The sequence below is a fragment of the Mastigoproctus giganteus genome, chromosome 1, assembly GCF_048544385.1.
Source record: "Mastigoproctus giganteus isolate SK-2022 chromosome 1, ASM4854438v1, whole genome shotgun sequence".
Taxonomy (NCBI): domain Eukaryota; kingdom Metazoa; phylum Arthropoda; class Arachnida; order Uropygi; family Thelyphonidae; genus Mastigoproctus; species Mastigoproctus giganteus.
Window position 1 is genome coordinate 69,562,005 of NC_143575.1, and position 26,658 is coordinate 69,588,662.

Here is a 26,658-nt window from a genome sequence, read left to right on the forward strand (position 1 = left end):
TTTTTTTTTTTTAACTCCAAATGACCACTGCCATCATCTGCCGAAATATAACCTTTCCCACTGAATCAACCAATGTGTGTGTATAACAAAACAAGATAGGGATACTAACCTAGTGCAAGAAAATGGTTCTTATACTATGTATAAAAACCTAATAACATAAAACAGGCGCCTAAGACTTGAACAGAGCTTCCTTCTCTTTCAAGGAACTCGCTACATGAGGTAAGTAACTTAAAGGTTTAGACTGGGATGGGGGAAGGCCTTGAGTGCAATTCGTCATTGATGAAGCTCCCAGATGTTAGGGCAGTGGTTTTCAACCGGGGTGCCGCAATAACATTCTTGGGGTGCCATGTAATTTCGATTGCCCGCATTGCCCGGCCATACGGTTTGAAGATCAATGCTGGTAAGACAAAGGCCCTGACAACAGATGGGTCGCAAGCCACCATCTATCTCGAAGGCGTCCAGATCGAGCAAGTGCAGGACTTTAAATACCTTGGGTCGCTGGTCCAGGAGAAGAAAGTTGCATCCACCATGGAAATTCACAGCAGAATTGGACAGGCGGCCACTGCGTTCGCCTCGCTCAAATGGTGTCTGTGGAAGAGGACCAACATTTCCACAAAGACTAAAATCCGACTCTTCCGGACTTTGATCCTGCCCATTCTTCTTTACGGATCGGAAACATGGATTTGTCTCAAGTTAGATTTGAACAAACTTGAGGTATTCCAAATGCGATGCCTGCGGCAGATCTTGGGCATCTCTCTTCGTGACCGCATCACTAATGATACCATCCGCGCCAGATGCCAACAGCAACCAACCATTGCCGACCAAATCCAGAAGCGAAGGCTCAGATGGTTTGGCCACGTATGTAGAATGGGCACGAACAGAATACCATCCACACTCCTTTGGAGACAAGGACCCACCCAATGGAGCATCCAACGGACCGCGCCTAGGAAAACGTGGGCCAAGCAAGTGGAAGATGACTTGAAGAGCCGACGTCTCGACCTTAACCAGGCCAGGACTGAAGCCATGGATGGTAAGGTATGGAAGAACATCACAGAGCAAGTCCGAAACCCTGCGGCACCTACAGCAGCATACTGGTTGCGTGGCCAACCGCCTCCCCCAGCTGCCAGCTAAGGACCAAAGAAGAAAGAAGAAGAAGAAGAATTTCGATTTAAGTTACTTAAAGCTATTATTATTATTATTTTGAAATGTACTGCCCTTGAACGTCTACGGTCTGCCAGATGCTCCTTTCACATGTAGAAATTATTTCAATGCTATTTCCCTGACCGCTCAATAATTGCCAAGCGCAAATTCTTCCAAGTCTCTAGGAAGGTTTTTCGAGGGTGCCCCCAAGGTTCAGTCATGGGGTCCCTTATCTGGAACATTGTGCTTCAAGACTGGCTGGGCCGCTCTCTCCCCAGAATTGTAAAATTTTGCTTTCGCCGATGACCTGACAATTGTAGTCTCAGGCAGTTCTCGTGCGGTATTGGAGGTGAATGCAAACCGGATTTTAACTGACCTTTCCACCTGGTCATTGGCTAACAAACTTAAAATTAATCCAGTGAAAACAAAAATGACGCTTTTTAAATCCAAGTTGAATCTCAGGTGGCCTTGCCAAGTCAAAACGTTTGACAAGCGGCTCCCTATAGTCACTGAGGCAAAACTCCTTGGAGTCTTTTTGACCACAAGCTTTCCTCATCTGATTCACCTAAGTACTAAAATCAAAAAATTCACAGGGTCAATTATTAGAATTTCCAGAGGGGAATGGAGTCTTCTAGGAAGTGACTCTTTCTCTACTATAATGCTGTTTTCCTGCCCATAGTCATCAATGCAGCAGGAGCTTGGTTTTATCGGGCCACCAATTCCAAAATGAGGTTAAAACTGAATTCCATCCAGCGGAGCATGCTCCTCTCTTTTCTAAGAGTCTGTAGAACAGTTTCCACCACTGCAGTGCAAGTTATTGCGGGGTTCCTTCCGTTGGATCTATTTGTCATCTATCGTGGCCTATGCTTTCGACACAAAAACAAATACCTTCAGAATTACTTGGTATCCAGTTAAATATAAATGAAGATCCTAAAAAAAGAGAAATCCAGATGCTTTAACGAGCTAATTATCATCTGGCAGACCAAATGAGACACCACCCCTACTTGGAGCAGCCACAAGAAAATTCCTGCCTGATGTAACCTTCTTACTCTCTAAATCGGTTAAAACCTAGTGCTCCTTAACTATGGAAACTTCCTTTCTGGTAACTGGACATGGCTCTCTCAATCAAAAACTATCAGTTTCGCTTGCATCACACCGATCTCTTCAGCTGTGGGAATACAGCAGATTGGAGTCACCTGCTCTTTAACTGTGCAATCTACGACAATCTTAGGGTGAAGCTCCGAACTGATGTACCAGATCTCTCTCCAGGACGGAAGGAATTGCTTCTGCAGAATAAGAACCATCTCTCAGCTCTTCAGAACTTTTCCCCCGAGGTGTTTGCTCGCAAAAAGAGAATCAACGCCAGAGTAGCTCACCAAAACAATCCACCAAATACACCTGTGTAAGCGGGACAATAGTTTGCTTCTCTGCTATCCTGGATGACAAAACATTTACTTCAGGGAACACTCAGAAATTTCTGCGCAGTGCTGGGCTGCTCATGAATTCAGCATAATTGCATCAAAATTCGATATATTTTCTTCTATGGTTCATGTACGCAAGAATTGTCACTGCACTGATCCTAAAGGTCACCAGTGCCACATCTGAATTATCCTCGATACAAGAGTACTTATTGAAGAATAACTTTTTCTTTTCTTTTACCAGCACCAGCCTCTTCTTTTTCTTTTTGTTTATTATTTTTTTTCTTCATTTATTATTATTTTTTTTTCATTTTATTATTTTTTTTCATTGTTTTTTTTAAATTTTTATTATTTTTTCATTCCAACTTTTTTGCACTTATGTTTTTTAATATTTATTTTATTTATTTTTATTATTATTTCCCCCCCCCCTCTCTCTCTCGTTCCTCCCCCCCCCCTCTGGAATGGCCCAGAGGATCCTGGCCCACCATTTGGCATCGCTAGGTGAGTCAGAGTCTCTTTTGAGACATTACGTGCTCTAATGGAACTGGCCCACCTTTCCGTGATGTGGACAATACCCAGAATCATCTGTCCAGTTGACTGATGCGTCTGGGTAGCCAAGTGGCCAGAACATAACAACAGAATACACACAAACCTACACCAACACATTTTTGGCCCGTTTACAGTTGATTCTGCTCTTCACAGAGACACAAGGCGGAGTCGAACAGACGTTCTAGGTGCCACCCTATACATATATACACATGTCGAAATTTATACATTTATTTCATTATAAAAAGATGTACGGTATCCAATGTACCGTATCTTTTTAATCTTGTGGTGATCTATAATTGATCTTTATTTAGTACCTCTATATAAAGAATAAAATTATTATATAGGAATATATTAAAAGGTCGAAAACCACTGTGTTATAGGTATTTCTTTTGGCCAAGGGGTGCCGTGAAAAAATTATTGGGACACTAAGGGCGCCGTGAACAGAGAAAGTTTGGAACCTCTGAATTAGGGAAAGTAATCTGACCAACGATCAGGGTAAAAAAAAATACCAGATTGCTTCGTACTGGCAGCCATTTAATATTTTGCTTCTTTGAAACATTAAAATCTGCCTGGATATTATCTGACTTTTAAATAAGGATTTCATGTCTTGCTTAATTAAAAATTACAGCATAATAACATTTATAAACTTGAAACGAGTATTAAATGCGGTATTCATTTAAAAATAAATAAATAAATAAATTTCAGGGTACAAAAGAAAATGAATGATTTTCGCTTTCTAAAACTACGAAACCATTATTTTAAAGTACGTTCCTGATATGATGTCAAATTTTGGGAAAGGAGCTATGAGTATCCAGAAGGCTACACTTAATGGTTGTACACCCAGCCCTTCGTAAACTTGATTATCAATCTTCTCTAACCGATATATTTTCAGCCAAAACTTGTGGTCTGACTAGTATCATCAGGGAATAGGAGAAAACTACCAATACAAAATATCCGTGCATACGAGGTCTAACGAAAGCGTACAGAATTGAAAAGAATTAGCGAACTTAAATAAATTAACCCACTGAATCGAAAATCGAGTTAGATTTCCACTTCCACCAGCTAATGATAATTTGCATTAACTGTTCTATTTACTACCTGTGGGAATAAGTCTGTGACTAATATTTTTTTAATATATTATCCTGAAAGATTATGCAAGACAATCCTGAATACTTACATGATTGTGCTTCATTTTCATTTACTGGCTGCCAAACCCTGTATAATTCCACTGCAAGTTATGGTATATGTCAGCGCCACCTGCAACGACTGAAATCACAGAAACGTGTTGTTGGCATATTACTTCAGTTTGGTGAATTCCATGACAAGAATCTTTCCCCAGTAAGTAAATTAAAACAAAATAAAAAATAAAATAAAATAAAATAAAATAAAACAAATAAAAATAAATTCCGATTATCTTTGCAATTGCTACGGCTTTTGCAACTCCCTGCACAAATTGCTAAAAGTTTTATTCTATTTCCAGCCATTTCAGCAGATGTCAGAAACAGTTTTAACTCTGATGGTAAAATAAATTATTTGCGTGTTGCTCAAAATATGCAAAATCGTGCAAAAAAAAAAAAAAAAAAGAAAAAGAAAAGAAAGAGCATATCATTATTGTGATATCTAACAGAAGATAAAATACTGTACACTTATATAAAACTATGCTGCCGATTATTGCCAATAAGTCGAAACATGTAGCTAATTCCACTTATTAGCATGCCAATAAGGAAAATTCGCATTCTTCTGAGTACACACTAAGAAATAACTTGCATTATAACAAGCACACAATAAGCTTTTCATTAGCAGCATAAACAATGTTTTGTCCATTATCCCAGTGTTTCCCTAAGTCAATTACAGTTGAGCAGGTGTTCTCAACTTTTTATCTCCTCTAGGCAGACGGCATATTCTGTGCGTTAGGTAGAAGTACTGTTAGGTTTTGAGAATACAACCACAAAATTTAATAATTAATTTTAATTAATTAATAGCGAAAACTGAACCTTATAAATAAAGCAATAAAGGCCTGTAAATCATCTCCAGCTGCAAAATTAAAAGCGCTTAATATTTCGCTTTAAGTCGCAGAATGTTTCAGAAGGTTCATGAGCGGAATACTTCGACAGGCCCGTGAAAATACATTTAAACGGGTCGTATCCCCTACAATGTTGTTTATAAGTAAAATAATAAATTTCCTTTTATATTGTATACGAACACCGCGACCACAGCCGCTTACAACTTCACTGTAAGTGTTTTACGGAATCAATAAAACACTGCAGCGCTGACAAAAAGGCACAGATTGTCAGCACTACAACTGACAATAACCTCCCCCCCCCTTTTTTAATTCGCATGGCTGAATCTCGCCAAGTGCGTTCCACTCTCAGCGTACGTCACTCCAGGATCACGGAGCCATAAAGTAGTTTTTAATTCCGATGGGGTATTAACCATTGAAAACATCATAGATTAAAAACAATTTAATCAATTACTTCGATGAGATGAAAATCAGGCATCATCTATGCAATGACTTTTCAGAGACGTAATAGTCAACTGTGAACTTCAGCCGGTCATACCCGAACAATCCCTGGGCCAAAAAAAAAAAAACAATTCTACAGTCTAAGAAGAAATATGTCATACGTTGTACACACTATAACCGTAAGTACAGCTCAGTTATCAATAAAATCGCAGTCTTAATTAGATCATAAATTTATTCAGTGGTTCCATAACCGATATTAGTGTGATTGCATACATAATATGGACATTTTATCATGTCCAAACTTTCACATTTAAACTGACAAATCACCAGCTAAATAAATTTAATTGAAAAAATTATGGACGTGGCTTCTATTATTATTATTACATAGGGCCTCTTCTAAAACAGTGGGAGACTAAACCTCTGATTCCAAAAAAAAATACAATCAAATACGAACTTAAAAACTGGCATATGAATACTAGTGTCACCATACAATTAAGAAATTAAAATTAATTTTTAAAAAAAAATGCCACACCTGTGCCAAGAAACGGGCTTTAAAAGTATCCGGAACTCATTTAATGCTAATGATATGATCAAGTCAATAGCTAATGGAATTCCAGTGCGGTCAGTAATTTAGATGCCAACAGACTGACGCACATGGTATGTCTAAAATTAACCTTGCGAACAATTAGCGGGAATCGTGTGGCGTAGGCTATGTATAAAAGGAGACAGGTAGTTGAACAGCGGCAGCAATTTCAGAAGTGTACGCGAATAGGAAAGTTCTTTTTAGCTGGATAGAGAAGTTTAAGTGCGTGTTGTAGGTGCTCTGTACTATTTTTATTTGATTATTTGCATAACACATTTCAGGTTTTCCTAAACAAAATGTGTGATAACAACAAATCACAATTATACTAACAACGGTGGTTATTTTATTATTATTTTTTTTTATTATTATTTATTTATTTATTATTATTTTTTTTTTTTTTTGTTTGCAAGCTTCAGAGCTAGTAATACTGTACATTTATATTTACAACTTAGAAATCAAAATCGCTAGATGAGAGTTATTAAAATCTAAGGAATGCTGTAGATCAATTAACCAAATAAAAGGGGGCCAGAAAGCTGTACAGATAACTCATATATACCTCAGATAAAAAGAAGAAGACTGAAAAGGCCATCAAGGACCAGTGCTCTTGAATAAAGATTGGAATCGCACCGTGGCGAAACGCAAAAAATACAAAGAAATTGGTGCCTAATTATACACGACTGGGCTAATATCATTCTATGTCTCGATGTTCCAGAAGGCAACATTGTAAATGTTGCATTCTACCCCTAATTCTTAGAATATGGAGAAAGTACCGCTATTTCCTGGAGACGGCGCCAATTGCTTGCACAACAATGCAAAGTGTCATATAGCTACTATGTCGCCTCCCACAAATTTGGGATCGAGCTGTACAGGAGGCCAACATTTCACGTATCCATTTTCGCCAAAGAAACCAATGCTAGGAGGCGTCAGTGTTTATCCAATCTATAAATTGCGTGTGGTCCATAGTTCGGTTGCCTATTTTTCCAGATGAAAATCCAGAATTTCGGGTGGGGGCAGTGAAACTGTCATCCAAGACTGATAAACTTGGCCACTGCTAGAAAAGATCACAAGATCTGAAAGACAGAGATCGTAATCACCATGCTACCGCGAAGGGCTGGGGGAAGGTGATATTATTTTCATTACTTTGTCAAATACTTATAAATAAAACTTGAGGTCCCCCCCCCCCCCTGTAATGGCTGTCATTCCACTCCATTTTGAATAACCCTCACGAAAGTAAAAGATTATTTTTTACATGATACATCCATGACAATTCTTACGGGTAGAAAAGTGAAGGAGGGAATAACTAAATTATTTATATCAACCTATTTGGCATTTTACAAATATTTATTTCCAAACTTTTTTAGCAACACTGCGCAAGTAAATCAAAAGATCAAGAATAGTAAGAAAATAAGCATTTCTTTTCTTATTTTCTCACTATTCTATGAGTGTAATCTGACTAATTTCTTAAAGGACTCATTTCATTTTTTCCCCAACTTTTTATTAACATATATACAAATATAAAAAGACTTTTCTTGTACAATCATCTGGTTCTGCAGAGAAACCCCTTCAGATTATAGACCACCTCATACAAATCCATAAATAATAACAAAACACTCAAAACGATTGTAAAGAAAAACATGTATGCGTGTATACATGCAACTATTCAGTGTAGCGGCGGCACTTGGAACAGAGTTCAACTGCGCCAGTTATCATCGTATTATTTACAGAATGCTATAGTTTGGCCAAATTGAAATCACAATATGGTTTGTATGTGCCACCTTAACTGGGCGGCAGCAGCAAAGCAGTACCCATCCTCAGCATGAGTAGGTGGGCCTGTATTAACTTAATTGCCCAAAAAGGGGGTAGCTCCTGTACCCACCAAAGGCAGTGCTAAATCGGTAGGTGCCAGCAGATTTCTCTAGTTGCCCATACTGGGGGGGGGGGGGAGAAGTCATTGAAGGCGTCTTGAATTTCAGTACTAAGGATAATCCTGAAAGGCAAGGAGGATGTGAGAAGAAAGCATCCATTCATAACGATACATCGTTGGAATTCGTCAGTAACTGCCTTATTAAAGAACTACAAAATATCAGGCGTTTTGTAGTACTTCCTTATGCTGTTACTTCAGTGACCGAAATGCTCTCCTTTTTACACAATCAGCTTCCCACTATATCTCTTATCAGTGTGTGAAGCTGACAGTTTAATAAAGACAGCATTTCAGTCACAAAAGAAGTTATACTGGAAGGGCCACAAAACATCTAAGAATAATCTGTAGTCCTTCAAGAAATTAAAGCCAGATTACACTCTACGCAGGTTGAAGTGCTTATGTTTATCACTCTTTTCTAGCTATTTCCATTTTAAATTCATTATTTAGTCAAGTAAAATCGGTTACAAATGCCTTAAAAATATGCCTGTTACAATTATTCAAAAGGCAACTGCTGCATTTTGAATTATACTACATTTGTTGAATTACTGTATATATATATATATAAATTTGGTATAACATTTACTATACTAAGATGATATCTCTAACAAATCATTTAGGTACAACTGACATTGACTCAGATGATTAGAAGCACAAGCATAAAGGGCAATAAGGCTAAAATGGTGACTAGTCACGAAGAAATGACTACTCCGATTACAGCAATTCGAGCACGTTTACTTTGTGAATATAATACTGGGGACAAAGTACAAACAGCGCGTAAGATACGAACGACATTCAGGGAAGATACAATAAGTAAATATATAGTCAAAAATTGTTTTTGAATCGCCCAATATATATCAGGCGATGAGTCACTTGAGGGAGCACCGACCGTATGACTAAGAAGTGAGGCTTGATTCAAGCCAAATATGTCAAGTGTTGGCCGAAAGATTCAATGTAAGCGATGAAACTTCGTTTACAGTGCATCGGACTGCGAAGGGTATACAAACCGAACAAATGGGTTCCACGTAAGCTCACAGCCGACAACAAACTTCAGAGACAATCAATTAGCATGTCGCCGCGTATGTATCACAATAATGAGCCATTTTTGGATGGTTCGTGGAGACAACAAAAATGGATTATGTCAGGTACACCATTGGTTATCATACTGTGTTCCTTTACAACACACATCAAGTCCCCACTCCACCAACAGAAGATTTTGCTGTCTGGTATCGTTCAATACCAGCTTCTTCGCCCTGGCCAAATAATCACTGGGGACAAAAAAGGGCCTTTTGCTAATTTTTTTACGTATGTTTTAATTTTATCCTAAAAATCGAAACGAACTCCTTTTTTTGACCACGTGATGTTAATTTTTACAATTCCTTATTATGTCGTTCGGGCCAGCCATAGGAGCCAGGGTAGTTTACAACTACAATGATTATTCTTAACGCAATCCGCGTATTTTAGTGCGACCGTTTGAAAAGGAATAAACGCGACGTGCAAAATCTAGTCACCCGCATCAGTTATAATGATCGCCGATAGATAACCAAAGTTAACCTAAATTTTTCAGAAGCATTGTAAGCCCTTTCGTAAAGTGATAAGATGGTTCCTTTGGCTGAAACATTCTATCACAATAACAGTTAACAAAATGGTACGCCCCGATACATGTTATGCAGCTTTTTTTCTATGCTTCTGTTATCTATTCCCCTGCACCCTCTAAATATCTTCAAAGGGCTCGTCTTAATTGTGCATGGGTTATCAGGTGTCCAGAACGTAAATCGCAATTTCACATTAAATGTAAAATTGCTATCTGCATTCGCCATTTTAAAGGTCATCAGGTCTACTTCTATACGGGGAATGGAAACCATTCAGGGTTGAATCTCTCGTGTATGGGCCTGGGTGTCCGGATTCACTGCTCTGAGATTTTTTGGAATATATTCTGAGAACGTCATTTTAAATTTAAACTGGGACACATTCTACTTATCTGTTATTGTTACGCCTTTCGTAGCAATGCATTTGTTGAAAGGATTAAATGAAATGGTCTCGTGGTGCCATTCGGCCAAGCCTTTGATCAAGCCTTTCGCGCCAGTGCTGTAGGTGGCAGAAACCCTCTCCTTTTTGTCCAGAGATATCCCTAAGATTAAAGATTAAATACTTTTACACACAACAATTCAGAACCATAATCTCAAGAAATACTGCCATTTCTTAAAGAACAAGAGCGTGTAACACCAGCACTCTCAACCCAGCATTTAAAAACAAGCAAGGCCTATACTACTGGACAAAATTAACAGAACAAAATGTTTTTCATGAATATTTTATTGTGGTCTCGCCGAAGGTATTTGGCATAATGGGCATCCTGCATGCAAATTCCGAGTACCCAATATAAATCAATCTACCACCTTACAGAACCGCACATTATGCAAATTATTCATGCCTATAAAAACTCGGGTTGCGACCACGTCACTTCGTTCCCGTTTTTTTTTTTTTTTTTTTTAGCTTTCTCAATGGTATAGCCACATCTCCAGTACTCAGAATGGCAAGTCATCGTCGTTTAGTTGATTCTTTGAGATGGCGAGCCGTTGGACGACTTGAAGCCGGGCAGTCGCAGGTGGCACGTTGGACAGGAACCAGAGAATGGAATGAAATGAAAGGTCGACACCGGGCTGAAAATTAGTAACTTGTTTACCCCCCCCCCCCCATTAATAATGTACAACCCTCCTTTAGTGCGAATCACTTCATGAATTGTCGTTGGTGGGGCCAACAACAATTTATTCAGGTGTGGATGCTATCGTTGTCAGACAGTCCTATATGTTACTCTATAGTATTTTACATATCTTCTTGATCAAGTCCATACTATTTGCACGGGCAACTAGAGTAACATCTACACTCTGATGCTTTCTTCGTCACTACAAGCAAGATCCCTACTTATTCTGCACTAGTTTACACTGCGAAGTAGAAATATGGGCTTCAGCGGCTAATAAGAATATCAAAAGGATTTTCACGCTACTGGACGCAAACAATGTCCAGTCGCAGTAGCGGACCACTGAAATGACCTCTGTAAAATAAATAAATAAATAAATAAATTTTTCTGTTTATACTCCGGGACGACCAAACGGTCAGAGGAGTTCACAAGATAGACAGATTACAAGAAACAGCACCGTATTCAGCAGTCACGGGCTTGAACCCCGGTCACTCAAGGCACGTGTACTTATGCACCCGCGCGCCTGACCACTAGGCTACGGCGGCCTTAGTCAGGATAAAAGTTCTAATTGAAGAACAAAGGTTGGTTTGTGTGCTAAATACAGTTGTAGGTCAAATATCAGCTCAGTGTTTCTAGGATCTCTGTTGTTGGAGGGTTCCAATCTCCAACCATCATCCAGATCATCACTATCACGGCCCAGTTACAGACAAATTCTCCCTGTTTAGGTTATAACCGATTCCTTTCATACAGTCTTCTTGTTATTCCTAAGATCTAATTATTAAATGCGAACCTCAACCAATTCCTCAACAGGTTCCGCCAAAAAATCCTGCAATGAAGCTGAGTCTTTTTTGTTAGTACCCACACCAAACAACCAACTCTTTTCACAACAGATGAAAACAACAATCTACAAGTTCTTCCCAAAGTTTTCTAGATTAGCTTCAACCATTTCCGTTACGATGAATCTGTGCCGACCGGGTGGGTAAAGTGCCTGCCTGACAACCCAAAGGTCGCGGGTTCGAATCCCGCCTCGGGCTTGGATAAAAGTACTGCAAAAACCGTGGGAGATGCATTATGGCCACAGAAGCCGATGCGCCAACAACTACCCAAAAAAAAAAAAAAAAAAACACCTGTAACACGATCCTGTAGCATTTACCTAATATGCTCTGTATTGATGTGAATAACAAGTGAAGTCAGGGAAGGGAAAGTCAAAAGCAAAAAATGTACAATAAGTAGCCACCTTATTAGGTATACCTACTCTTTTCATGAATAGGGCACTCTTTCAGTGACAGTATCACGTGTCCGTACAATACGATATAAAGCAGTGTGTACAATTCAGTGCGAGAAAGACGCAAAACAAAAAATTTAAGCAACTTTGAACGTGGAATAGTAGTCAGTGCCAGACATGCCAGTACGAATACTTCACAAACTGAAAGTACACAATGTTTCAGGTGTACTTATATTAGTTAAAATAACATCCAGTAAACGGTAATTCTATGATCGGAAGCGTCCCGATGATCCGAGAGGGTAACGGAAATGACAGACTTGTGCAGGATATTTTTTTTTTTTTTTTTTGTTTTTGTTTTTTTTTTTTATTTAGTTTTTGGCGCATCGGCTTCTGTGGCCATAATGCACCTCCCAAGGTTTTTGCAGTACTGTGATTCAAGCCCGAGGCGGGATTCGAACCCGCGACCTTTGGGTTGCCAGGCAGGCACTTTACCCACCCGGCTAGCCAGGTCGGCAAATGTGCAGGATAACAGGATTACAACAGTCAAATATAAAGTGACCAGACGTCCCAGATTTCAGTCGTTTGCCCCGCATTGGAAAATGTCCCGGATTGGACATGTAGCCTCCATACTTAATGGCAAACATAATGCAAATGATCTGCATTATATTTGCCAGAATGGTGCAAAGGAAAAAGTTTTTTCGGTAGTAAATAAATTGTGGCATCAACAAAAACACAACTGACCGTAGAAACGCTGAAAGCAATACTACAAGTTAAGTGCAATTTTGCTAATTCTTGTTAAGAAATTTACGAAGAAATAGCAAATAATAAAGAATTATTAAGAAAAATTCACTCAGCGGGAAAAAAAATATATTCAATTTCCCTTGTTTTTATTGTTAAAAGAAATATGTATTTTTATTATTAGCATTATTTCACAGAAAAAAAACCTGCCCCGTTTTCACTTATATAAAATGAAAGTCAATTAAAAACATGATCCCTTTAATATGTGAGTGTGTTCCCCCAGCTAATTACAACTATTTTTCTGAGTTCATGTTATTCACGCAACCTATTGTTGGTCACGTAGCGTAACACGAGAGGTACCATATACTGAATTTCAGCCTTTTTGTTAAAAAAAAATTTAATTAAATATAGGCTATATTTTTTTTAGAAGTGTGATGATTTTTTTTATATGTTTAGTTCAAAGAAGTATATGTATTAAATTTATATTTTGTATGTGAATATTATTTTTATAAATAAAAAAAAAGTGTATACCGTTTCTAGGGGGTTGTAAAATCCGCCCCGCCCCCCTAGATGTCAATCATTGCAATACTAAGAATCTAGTCACTTTAGTCAAATAACAACCCAGTACAACATTGGTATCCTAAGAGGCATTTCAGAACGCACAATGCGCCTTAAGACGGATTGTGCGTTCTGAAACTGAGGCTGCTTGCTACAATGCTCCTTCATTTACCTAATTATTGCGCTTGCTTAATATTCAAAATTTTCCAACTTCAGAAATTTTTAATATTCGAAATTTTAACAGTATTCATGTTCTGTTGCAAAAGATTTTTACTACAAGATGATAAAAATGCTTAAAGTTGCTCGTGAAAAGAATTATCTCGATGAACAGGTTGATTCTTTTAATGATAATCTAAATCACTCATAAGCCTATTTTATCTCAGTATAACTTAGATATACTGAACCCATTTTTCTGATTAATGAAAAGCATTATACAAAGGAATGGTCGTCCATGTCTAATACATTATGTTGTGTTTAAAGATTGTAAGTGATAATATTGTATTATATAGTTGCGAGTAAGTTTTATGGACCTTTTATAAAAAGTGGCTGAGTTAGTCGATCTCAGGCTGCATAGTATTTTCTTCTCAAAACACAGGTCCAGAAAACAAGCAATCGACCAAAGAACACACGCAATTTAAAAACATAATACACTGCTGCCTAACTACCCTAGTTGTTTTGGCGCTAACACACACACACTTTTGTATTACAGTATTTTATTTTTGGAACATTTATATTCCGCTGAATGCTGAATATAAATGTACAGACACTGTTCTTAAAAACCGAACAACTGGTTAGAGGTGAAAATAAAGCTGAGCATATGCATTAGCAGTACCGTTGGTATAAATAATTAAGTATCGGAAAATTTGTCAAAAATTGCTAAAACTAAACAGTAATAAATATGCATCTACTAGTTTGAATTGACCATTCCTACTTGTGATCCTCAAAACTAAGCACGAAGATTCTGGTATTGTTAAGGAACAATTACACACCAAAACACTTATTTTGATCTTTATATTATTGACTTTCCACGAAGACAGCATCTGAACAGAACTAAGCTTGAATATTCTGAGTTATTTTAATTATTCCCCAACCTTCAGATTACAGTTAGGATACATAAGATTACAATTCTACCACTTCGTATTATTGAGTTAGACGTTTTTATGACCTTGAGTTAATAATACTGGTTAATAAACCTAATGAACAAATTAATACTATATCAAAAGGAAACGCCGTTAAAACGATGATACATGGCCAGAAAAACAACAACAACAATAATAATAAAAACAAAGAAAAAGATGCACAAATTAAACATGGACGATAAATAAAATTTGTTTAAAATTCTATGATTCAATTTTTATTGTGTTTAATTCATATTTATTTATTTATTTGACGGAGACCAGCAGGAAAGAATGAAATTATTGATCCTCGCTAATACTAAGTACCCATTTTCAAGATAATAAAGAGAGACATGCCTATAACCCATGCCTGAGATATGACAGACTACTCTAATGAGACAAGTTTGTGCACTCCCCTTCTAGGCACATAAACTCCCTACAGAGGCACGAGCACGTTTCAGAGCCTAATAAAGTGCCATTGGGTTTCAGATATATTCTTTCCGGGGAAAACCTGAAAGCATCCAGTGAGTCACACCTTTGGTAACATCCACACCATGGAAACGAGACGGATAAGACGTGCGAGTTTCTGAGAAGAGTGCTGATGAGCTTTGGTATCACCATGGCAACTATGGGGGCTCTTGTTAGGATTAAAATCTGGAAAGTAATGAAGTATCCCTCGGGTGAACCATGATTTCTGACAGTGTTTGGGGCAAATGGGCTGACAAACGGCACTACATAAATTTATGGTCACTGATAAGTTGCCACATGACAACGATTCTAATTATTCATACACAGAAATTTAGTGGGAAAAATTCAAAATAAATATACCTAACTACATTAGAATACATCACGAAATGCACCAAAAAATACGTTACCTTTCTATGAACGATTCCAGATAATTTAAAAGCACCAATAACTAAAATGTGAATGAGACATATGAATACAGCTGGAGAAAGAAACGCTTGATCCAAAAGACAACCATTTAATAATTACCGATCCTGTTATAAATATTAACAGGAAACTCCAATTAATAACTACAGGAGGCAGTAATACTGAAAATATCCTAATATAATCAAACATTATGCAAAATTAATTGTGATAAAATTCATAGGTCGCCTTTCTTTCCATGATGGTCTCTTGCATTAAAATCGTCAGTTTATTATCTAAAACGCGACTCGGGGTTGAAACTATTATTCCTATACTGCCCAGTATGTGAGATAAGCTCAAAACTGGCTGGCATTATGACTAGGTGGGTAGTGAAGACATTAAAATGTCATTAGTCTCCGTCAGATGGCTTCTTTTTTTTTTTTCCCTTCTCTCGAAATTTATTTTCAAGGCAAGTGAACTAATGTACATATAAGATGGCAATATATAATCAGGATAAATTATATGAAAATATATACTTAAAGCCAAAGAACCATCATTCAACTCTCGAAAATTATAAAAATGTAATCAACAAAGTTCTTTATTGACTGTATATAATTTTTCTCCTCACCCCACAAGAAAATCAACAGTTATATATGAAAACGTTTTAAAAAATGATCAAAAGAAAACAAAAAATTTCGCTATTAATTTTCGAAAAATGAAAATTCATAAGGATTTCCAATTTTAAAAGGCATTTTTGAAACTACTTGCAATTCAAAAATTCGAGTATGGGGTGAATAGACATACCCTGAACAGTGAAATGAAATACTTCACACAAAACTCAGGTTAGCAAAAGCCAAACAACGAAGATTATAATATTACATTACCATTGTATTAAATTACTTATTTTATTACATCAGTATTGGCCTCAAGGCCAATATTGTTCGTCGTTCATTTTGTTCCTCCCCAACCCAAGTGCTTTGTACAGCTTAATCAGATACCACCCTGAGATGTCTAGTTTCCACACTCTGTTGCCAATATTTTCGCCGCCTCTTCTCGTGTGGATATGCATTTTGCTATTCTCACCAGACGAGTCGCCCTTTCAAGAAGCCCAATATCTTTTTAAGATCAAGCATACAAAACCTGAGCATGAAACAATGTGCTCCTTCGTAGCCAGCTGCTTACACTGTATAGTAATCTTCATGGCTGATTATAATATTACATCACACTGAAAGGACAGAATTCATGGGATACCTGGTTCCCGGGCAAAGCGACTCTGTCGCCCCTCTCGCTAGTGAACGAATTCACCGCTTGGCAGGTATATAGGTACACTGCATTCACGTAGACGGTAATCCGATGTCAGTATGGATAAACGTCGTGAGTTACAAAGAGGGACGATAGGGGGTGCCCGACACATGGGTCACTCTATCGCGGAGGTAGTACAGAAATTGCATTATCCCCATTCGACAGTAGAGTGTATCGGGAATACGCTATTTCCGGAATAACATAGCATCGTATACAGCTGTGGGCGGAGAAAGGTGGTGGACGAAGGTGGCCGTCCACGTCTGTCTCGCATTGTTTCAGCCAACTGGAGAGCGACAGTGGCACAAATCACCGCTGACTTCAATAAGGGCAGTGCCAGAAACGTCTCCACTAAGACCATCAGGCAATCATTAGCCGCAATAGGTTATGGGAACCGCCGAACCACCAGAATCTCGTTGCTACCACCACGAACAGGAGTGTACGTCTCAACTGGGCGACAGAATCGGCACTGGACCTTGGATGACTGGAGCCGGTCTCCTAGTCCGATGAGTCCCATTTCCAGTTATTTCGAGAAGACGGGAGGGTGCGTATTTGGCTGAAACCACACGAAGATATGCACCCGTCATGTCAACAAGGAACTGTTCAGGCAGTTGGACGGTCGGTAATGGCCTGGGACGTGTTCAACTGGAACACACAGGGACCTCTGGTACGTCTAGACACGTCTCTGAATGGTCCAGATTACGTGTCCATCTTTGCAGACCATCTGCATCCGTTCATGGTCATCGTGCACCCACAGGGCAATGGACTCTTCCTGCACCACAATGCGCCTCCCCCACAGAGTCGTGGTGACTAGAACATGGCTCAAAGAGTATTCCACAGATTTTACCACCATGGAATGGCTTCACGTTCACAGTACATGGACCTTGTGGAGCATCTTTGGGATGAAGTGGAAAGGTCCGCAAGAGCTTCGGACCCTCCACCCAGGAATAGAACAGAATTATGGACAGCGGTGCAGCAAGCATTGATGGAAATCAGTGTAATATTCTATTATATTACTAATGCAATCTTTTTAAGATCAAGCCTCCAAAACCTGAGCATGAAACGATGTGCGCCTTCGTAGCCAGCTGCTTACACTGTATGGTAATCTTCATGGAATGGCCTCCCCGTTCACCGGACATGAACCCTGTGGAGCATCTTTGGGATGACGTGGAAAGGTCCGTTCGAGCTTCGGACCCTCCACCCAGGAATAGTACAGAATTATGGACAACGGTGCAGCAAGCATTGATGGAAATCAGTGTAATATTGCATTACTATTGCATTATATTACTAAGGCAATATCTTTTTAAGATCAAGCCTTCAAAACCTGAGCATTAAACAATGTGCGCCTTCGTAGCCAGCTGCTTACAATGTATGATAATCTTCATGGCCGATTATAATATTACATTATTATTGCATTATATTACTATTGGCTTCACGGCCAATAGTAATATAATCTATTGGCTGTGAATGGTTGTGTTATTGCACTGCAATAAAGATTTATTAATTATATTTATTAAGATTTATTAATTACACCCATCATTCTCGCCAACCAGTGAATAAGTTATTCTTGGTTATTTCCCATGTGCCTTACATCTGACATTAAACGTAACTTTCAGAATTCTGACCATCCACTAACTATGTAGAAATCATTCTGAAGGAGTTAAGTCTGGCTTGCAACACTAATCACCCTACTTCCGACCTTCACATCATCTGCACATTTAAACATCGTATTTTTTATTTCCTCATTGACATCCTTCAACAAAATCACAAACAAGAGTACCGTACCTTGACGAATACCACTTACAATCCTTGTCCACTCTGAAGAATGAACATTTATAACAAATCTCTGTCTCTTGTCCTTCAGTAGTTTTTCTGTTAGATTCTTCTCTGTAACATGACTAGCACTTATCTTAGTGCAGAGATCCATAATCCACTGTAAGCTAAGCGATACTGATATACAGAGATATACCTAGCACACGGCAAAAAGGCCTTTCTACTGGGACGATCGATAAAAAATGACTAGTCAGCCAAACAGCAACATAGGCTGGATTATATATGAGTACCATGTTCGCAGTGCATAGGTCCTAGGTGGTTAATTCTTTTACCCTTCGCATTTACATATAACTGAAAGTCTTTATCCCCTGTTCTCGGCAAAATTGGCTACTGATTTCTCATGCTCAGATTCCAACTGCATACTCTATCTGTGATTACTGTTAGGGTTTAAACAGATTAGCGAATTAAACCATACTGCGGCATTGTGAATTATGTCTGTACAAGTTTGTGTTCCCTATATCAGAGTGCCATTATATCAAATCCGTAGATATAACTAGTAATAACTGAAATTCATCCATTTCATTGAATATACTTTTAACACTACATAAATTATTTAAATTTTGTAGTTGCTGGTTATTCAGTAGAGCATTACGCCATCGTTAGCATCTCGTATATGTATTTCGCCATATTCTTTCACAACGGACCACAGATGACTGATCACCTGTGGAACTTTGAAGTCACGGTTGACTCTTTCATCCTGGAAGACCTCAATCGAACCCCCAATGAAAGCGCGTGAGACTTTGAAATATTATATTTACCAAATGCATATCCATCTTCCCCATCCTGTCTACTATCAGTTTCTCTGAACCCTTAAAGCTCTTCCAATTACATTGGCAGGGGCCCATGCACTTCCTGTATTCAAGTGTATTATTCCATCACTTAAAATCAATTTCTTTCTACCATCTAGTTTATAATTGAATAAAGCACATCAAGTGGCTAGGGAGAAGAGGAACTGCAATTTAAAGGTGATAACTGAAGTATTCTAAGATAACTATATAAAACAGTTAACTCCACATTACTTGGACCTCTCAACTAATTTGGCCGAATATTTTAAGAACATTAATAATCATTTGTATAAAAAGACTATTTCTTATAACGGAAGCACATGCAACAATAAGATGGTTGCATAAATTACACTCCAGGAATTAAAAAAAAAAAAAAAAACTGCGACACGTAGAATTCACAACACAAATTTAGCGAATTGCACGTGTCATTCATTTTGTGAAAATATGCACGACAAACGTTTCACGTAAAATGGAAGTAGCAATTTTGGCCAGAAATCCTCTCACATTCCAATAGTTAGTAGATCCAACTAAATCAAGAACAAGTTGATCACGTTTTCTGACATCGCTAGAATTGTAAATCAAAACTTTGTCATTGAGCCAACCTGTCAATCGCACTACAAAGGAGTTCAAAAGCGGGTACTAAAAGATACAAGTATGTTATAAAAATATCTTAAAAATGGCGCGTTTTTGTTTATTTTGCACGCGTGCGCTTTATAGACATAACCCAGTTACAATGCATGAAACATTATAAACTTGCATGCATCACTACAGCACCTCTGTTCGGGCCAATCTGAATATGTAATAATTTCTGGCTAAAACAAGTCTTCTCTCTTCCGTATGGCTCAGATTTAGTTCTCTGTAATTTCTTATTGCTGCCAACGCTAAACTTCTGCACTTAACAGGCGGAGATTTCATGACAATTCAAATTTCAATAAAAAACGCGGAGGTACTAAAGATTTACAAAACCGTGGCTCCGAAAATGCTTCCAAAAGCAACAAAATTGCTGGATTCGCTGGATCAAGTTTCAACTAAAGGATATTCAAACTTTATTTTGTTGCACCAGTGATTTCGATCTGGTGAATGATAGTTCTCTCCACCAGGTCATAGTGTCGGTCACAGAAAATGTTTAAGTTCTATATCAGGAGCACAATAACAAGGTTAGCACAATTACATGTACAGTTTTCTACAAAAATAGAAGATTCGATAAGGTAGGTGTAATTGACTTTCACTTTTAACCAAGGTCGAAACATTCTCTACTCATTTCCACTATGTAAAAGGTTTGCATAGTGGAGTTTTACATATGCAAAAAAGATTTGCATACGTAAAAATTCTATTCATTTCCACTATGTAAATTATTTTGAAAAATAATTTTTTTTTTTTTTTTTTTATCTAAGTTTCCGAGAAAGAAATAAACCATGCCACCCTCTCCTGGGACCGTCTAACTCAGCCCTTTTCCACCAAGTATGGAAAGGGGGATCATTGTAACCACTGTGCTACTGTGATGACCACATAATTATATTTAACTTTTATACATTAATATTTAATAATATTATAGTGAAAAATAACGGAACATGCAAACAGTAAACTGGCCACTAATATTTACGTGTTAATTTACCATTAGTATACAATGTTCATGAAAAAAAATTCCCGTTTAATTTATTACTTTAAAGTAATTTATAATTAACAAGCTGGAGTAAGTGCTTAGAAGTATTTAAAGAGAGGGTGAGAGGGGCTATCATTAACTTTGTAGGTGATAATTAACAGTGTCAGGCACACAATCTTATTACAGCAGTGCTTTCTTTTCCGAATGAAGAAATTTATCATTTCTGTGCAATCATTTTAGGAAAAGAGATAACACAGCGGACAAAAGTGGAAAAAAATTATATACTTTTATGACATGTGACATTAATTGAAAGCCACCCACTATTGGAAATTCAATTTTACTTAAGAATGATAACCACGCATCGGCATTAAAGCTCAATGAGGTTCTTGCTTGACGATTATCTTTATAATAACGTTTCGTATCGAATATTTAGCGTAATTACGGAGTAATTATGCTCTTTTCAATGCATCATAATACGTTATTAGGGAACTAAGATACTGTCATTTACCTCCTCGCTGGCAATCCTAGTAAAAAAAATTTTACAATATAGAAGGATGTGACTTGTTCAGCATTACAGGTAGCAAAAATGTGTTATCACTGTTTAGAAAAGAACGCACATGTATTACGCATTTAAAGATCCCCCCACCGCCAAGTATATGCACAATCACTTCTATTTGTATTTATATATACAAAGCACAGCATGAATTTGCTCGTCGACCAGTTGATTGCCTATAATGTTTTTCAAAATACTGAAAGCCACCGCAACTATTTTCAGCAAAACAAACAGGCATACGAAGCGAAAGTGACATTCAATCTAAGGCAAGGGATTTAAAGATTTTCGAAATTCGTGGATGATCCAAATATCCAATGGGGTGCAGCTACACCATTCCATTAAAATTCTATACTGGTGTGCAAAACTTAAGGACCAGTCAGGTTTTCACCTGTAGCTTCTCACTGGAGTGGCCTGGATATGGGAAAAGCATACCAAAGGAACCTCGTGAGCTACAGAAATGATTAAGGAAACACCACCGACACAACAACGGAAACAAAACGGTACAGAGGGACGTTATTCAAAAATGGCAACATAGCACTGGCTGCCATGATACAGATGCGTCACTGCCAAAGGTGGAACAAAGAGAAGAGGTAGTCCACTGTTGGAGATATGGCCACCCCTAATGTCGATGCACCTGTCCATACTTAGAATAATGTTGTTGATAAGTCCTTGCGGCGCCTCCGTAGTCAGGTGGGAAGGAGCAGCAGTGCGTAGCACACGCTTCTTGATTAGATCGGGGTTCGAGCCCGTCACCACCAAATACGGAAGATGCGGAAAGGTCAGGGAATGACCACCGCACATCCCGGAGCAATATGGCTTTAGTTGCTAATGCTCCTAAAAACCAAAAAACAAACAAACAAGTTATTGCGGTAACATCGTCCATTCCTCTGTCAGCGCCATCTTCAGCTGGTGAACATTTTCTGGTAGGTGTGGACGCCGCTAGGCGTCTCCCCAGAGCGTCCCATATGTGTTCATTGGGATTTAGACCAAGCGAAACGGGCAGGCCAATCCATACGAACAATGTCCTCACTTTCCAAAAGAATATCAACAGCTTCAGTGCGATGGGGTGTGGCGTTATCATCCATAAACACGAACTCGGGGCCAAAAGCACCTCGGAACAGATGCATATGGGGAAGGATTACCTCAATACAGTAGCGTGACCACAACCCCCATCCAAGATAATGCCTCCCCAGACGAGAACACCTCGAACGCCATATCGATCCCTTTCAGTGATGTTTGCGGGGTGATACTGTGTGCCAACCTCTCGCCAGATTAGCTGACGTCCAGAATCGCTGCTGAGATTGAATCAACTCTCATCAGTAAAGAGTACCTTACCGCATTGCTCTGCCGTCCAGTCCTTGTGTTCGATGCACCACTTGTTTGTTTGTTATTTGGTTTTTAGGAGCATTAGCAAATATGACCATATTGCTCCGGGGACATGCGGTGGTCATTCCCTGACCTTTCCGCATCTTCCGTATTTGGTGGTCACGGGCTCGAACTCCGGTCTAATCAAGAAGCGTGTGCTACACACTGCTGCTCCTGCCCACCTGGCTACGGATGCACCACTGTAAACGGTGTCTCCGATGGGCAGGTATTAAAGGGGCACAGCGTACTGGCCGTCAGGCAAACAGTCCAACCTTTGTGGAGTCGCTTGGCCACAGTAAACCGCGATATCCAGAGTCCTGTGCAGCTGGTTTGCAATGGATCCCACTGTCTGGTGTCGGTCCCTCTTGGCCTGGAGGAGTATATAGCGGTCATCATCGAGCGTTGGTTTTCTTGGACGACCACTACTAGTCCTTCGAACAGCTGTACCTGTCGTTCTGAAGTCCGAACACGCACGTGAGACGATGCTATGGGCGATACCGAACTCTGCAGCCACACTCCTCGCGCTTCGATCTTTCTCGAGCTTCCCAATTATTCGACCCAGGGTAAAGTCATCCAGATGTTGTCTACTGGCCATTTCGTTGTCTGTAGCACTGTATAAAACCAATCGAACGTCTGTAACAATCGTGCTCACCATTCGGTAATTTGCACATAACTGCTGCTTATATTTTGTTTAGGTGAGCCCTCTCATCACAATTCAAACTTTTGCATGTGCACCAGCTTTCTACTGAACGGCCACAGTTATGCAAATAGCCACAGGCTGTTTCGTTTGACTTTGTGCTTGTAACATTTAGAAATAGTGTTGGTCCTCCTTAAGTTTTGCACACCTGTGTAGTTTTCCAGTTTTTCAATGCCACGCCATACCTGTCAGACAAGTAGTACATTTACAAAAGAATCTACATGAAATCCAAATAACAACAGCTGACCCTACAACAGAGCTAACAATGCGATGGATAATGAAGATATCTCTGTGAGATTACGTTCACGACGAATTTAATTAAAAATGCACAAATGAGCCGTATCTTTTAATAAGCATTTCGATTATCGTCTACTGTGGTTTCTTAACATATTAAACACTAAAAGAAGCTCTTTTAAACTATGCAACCCCATGTCTCATATAAAGTATAAAACCTTTTTTTTTTTTTTTTTTTGGTTTAGTTAATACTTTGTTATTTAATTCTGCCAGTGCCTTGCAAATAAGACCATAATATCGGAATATTATTATTTATATTACATAAATAAAGAATTTATGTGCTTGCAAAGTGATTAAGATTCTGGCCAAAATTAATAAAATAAATAATCCAAGAAATTCTGTACCAAAGTCACAGCATCCTACCAGCATACCTTGAAAATTAACCCTAGCCACCTTCACACTAGTTCATTGTTAATTCACTGCACAAAAAAAAAAAAAAAAAAAGTACAACACAACTGAATCTTATGTTGTGCAAAGCTTCAATCACAGCAATAACTTTCATAACGATCTGAAACATCCCAAGCTAGATTTAAATATCATGCTGAGGCAATGCACGTTAAGATGTTGCACGTCACGCTGATTATCTCCATACAATTATAACCAAACAATTTACATAGATTTATTGCCATGTTAAACCAGTCTTATTTTGCCGAAATCTTGGCGCCAGTTGTCTAGAAAACACTCAGATCTACCGAATCTGACAAATATTGACTTATTCGGTAGGGTATGTTCGAACTAAAGCTGAAACCCCCCCGCCCATTACTACATGCTATGCAAACGGTCAACCTGCTAAGAAGATCCCTTATTCAAGTTAGGTGGCGTCAAGACCTTCAGGTCCTACTACAATGCGATTTTTGCTCTGTGTTTTACGGTAACATTCAAAATGACAGTAGAAGACACTACTACCATTTAGGAAGAATGCCAGTTCTTCCACATACATTCAAAGTACATCCTTCTCTGTAATAACCTACCCAACAATTAAGCGGTTTGAACGATTTCTTCCAGAGAGGATGCTAATACCACTCAAAACTATATCTACAATTAAAATTCTGATTAAAAAAAATAAATAATAATAATAATAAAAGAAATCGTTGATGATGGTGCCCTCAGAAAACGCATCATTTCTGTATAGTTGGGTCACTTCCTATTAGGTGGCTGTTAGATTTTAAATGACGTCACTTTCGAAATGGCATTAACGATGCTAACTTAGTCACTAACGTTGAGTTGGTAGGGTAAGTAGTTGATTCTGTAAAGTTCATACTAAGATACGGAAATGACGTCACTTCCTAAATGACGCTAACACAGTCACTAACGTTGATTCGGTACAGTAAGCAGCGGGTAAGGAAGTTCAGTAATATTATGTAAGAATAAAAGTTTCGAAGCCACCGAAGAAGCCTCTCGTGTCGAAAAGGAACGAGTCCAAAATCACGGAGAACGGGGGGGGGGATGCAGACTTTAAAAAAGTATTTCGAAGATGGCTAAAACTCCAGCTAAGGGAAATCGAGAGAAGTGTGCAAGGATAAAAGCTTCAAAGCCAACGAAGAAGCTTTCCAGGTCGACAAAAGGACGAGTTCAAAGGCGCCTCCGTAGCCAGGTGGGCAAGAGCAGCAGTGCGTAGCACACGCTTCTTGATTAGACCGTGGTTCGAGCCCGTGAGCCACCAAATATGGAGGATGCGGAAAGGTCAGGGAATGACCACCGCATATCCCTCGGAGCAATATGGACTTAGTTGCTAATGCTCCTAAAAACCAAATAACAACAACAACGAGTTCAAAAACATAGATAACAAAAAAAATAATAAAAATAATATTCAGAGTTTAATAAAATCTGCTTCTCAAGATTTTGATCAATATCGACCAATATAGGTCGACTTCACGTAATTATATTCAAGAATTTCCTGAAGATTTCCATCCAGAAGATTTGAGTTCAAATGAATTATCTGAGGATTTTCCATTGATTCCTGAACCGGCTAGACAGAGTATACTGCAACAACAAGCTTCAACTGCATCATACAGAAAGAAACAAAATTATATTTCAGCTCAATCGACTGTTGTAGACATTCCACAGGTTTCAACAGTAGTCGAGCATGAAATCATTTACAAGAACGTCGAATATAATCGTAACTCCTATAAAGAATTGGAACGACAATTTCTGAAAAATACATTTGGAGCTGGTTGTGATTTCTGCGATCGATTATGGTATGAAAATGATGTAAAATTGTGCGCTCCGGGAAGTAACCTCCTTAATTCTAACTGCTATGAAGGCTTGTAATACTTTTCGAGCATCTCTCAAAAATGATTCCATTTCAACATTTTCGAAGAGCGACGGTTCCGTTTATCCTGCTTATCCAGCTCATCTGCCTCGATTGGATTTATCAACGGAGCAACTCACATCTCCTCGTATACCATCCATGCAAATTAGAAGACCAAGACATGGTTTCGCCCAATACGGAATATTGGGTCAAATTATAAATGTTCCTGTAAATGTTAATCCGATGGTCAATCATTTGCACTGGAGAATAGACGACGATTGTTGCGTTAACATTCATATCAAACGTAAAAAAAATAAAAATAAATAAATCGAGTTATTTAATGGGCTTGGTTCGTAAACGAGATGTAAGGGTTTGGTTAAAGTATCTACTTACGACTCCTTTGTATTGTCTGTATGATACAAAGGTTGACGAAGCATTCTTCGATGAAAATATGGAACACGACGATGCTCCTACACGTGATGAAATGGATGAAGCCTATACCTATTGAAGAAAGTTTAGTCGCTCAACAACAAACTCTTGTGGAGCGATGACAAATATCTAAGAATAGCTCCTGGTGAACGAAATGTTCCACAAAGTTTGCTTTTTGACGAATATTCCGGAGAATTGCCCTTTCTAGCATTTACCTTGGTCAGTATAGAGAGTTTAGAGATAATTTAAAAGTTACACCGTTTATGGTGGCATCGAGTG

At 38.6% G+C, this 26,658-nt stretch overlaps 1 protein-coding gene across 1 annotated transcript in view; it reads right to left on the minus strand.

Moving 5' to 3' along the window:
* Positions 1–19,616: 19,616 nt before the first annotated feature.
* The window catches only part of LOC150090877 (CUGBP Elav-like family member 4), a 358,549-nt gene continuing 351,507 nt past the window's right edge, over positions 19,617–26,658 (minus strand). Inside the window, exon 4 of the mRNA XM_090375848.1 lies at positions 19,617–19,826. Within this exon, the coding sequence (XP_090231974.1) occupies positions 19,617–19,826 (210 nt within the window). The remainder of the gene's footprint in view (positions 19,827–26,658) is intronic.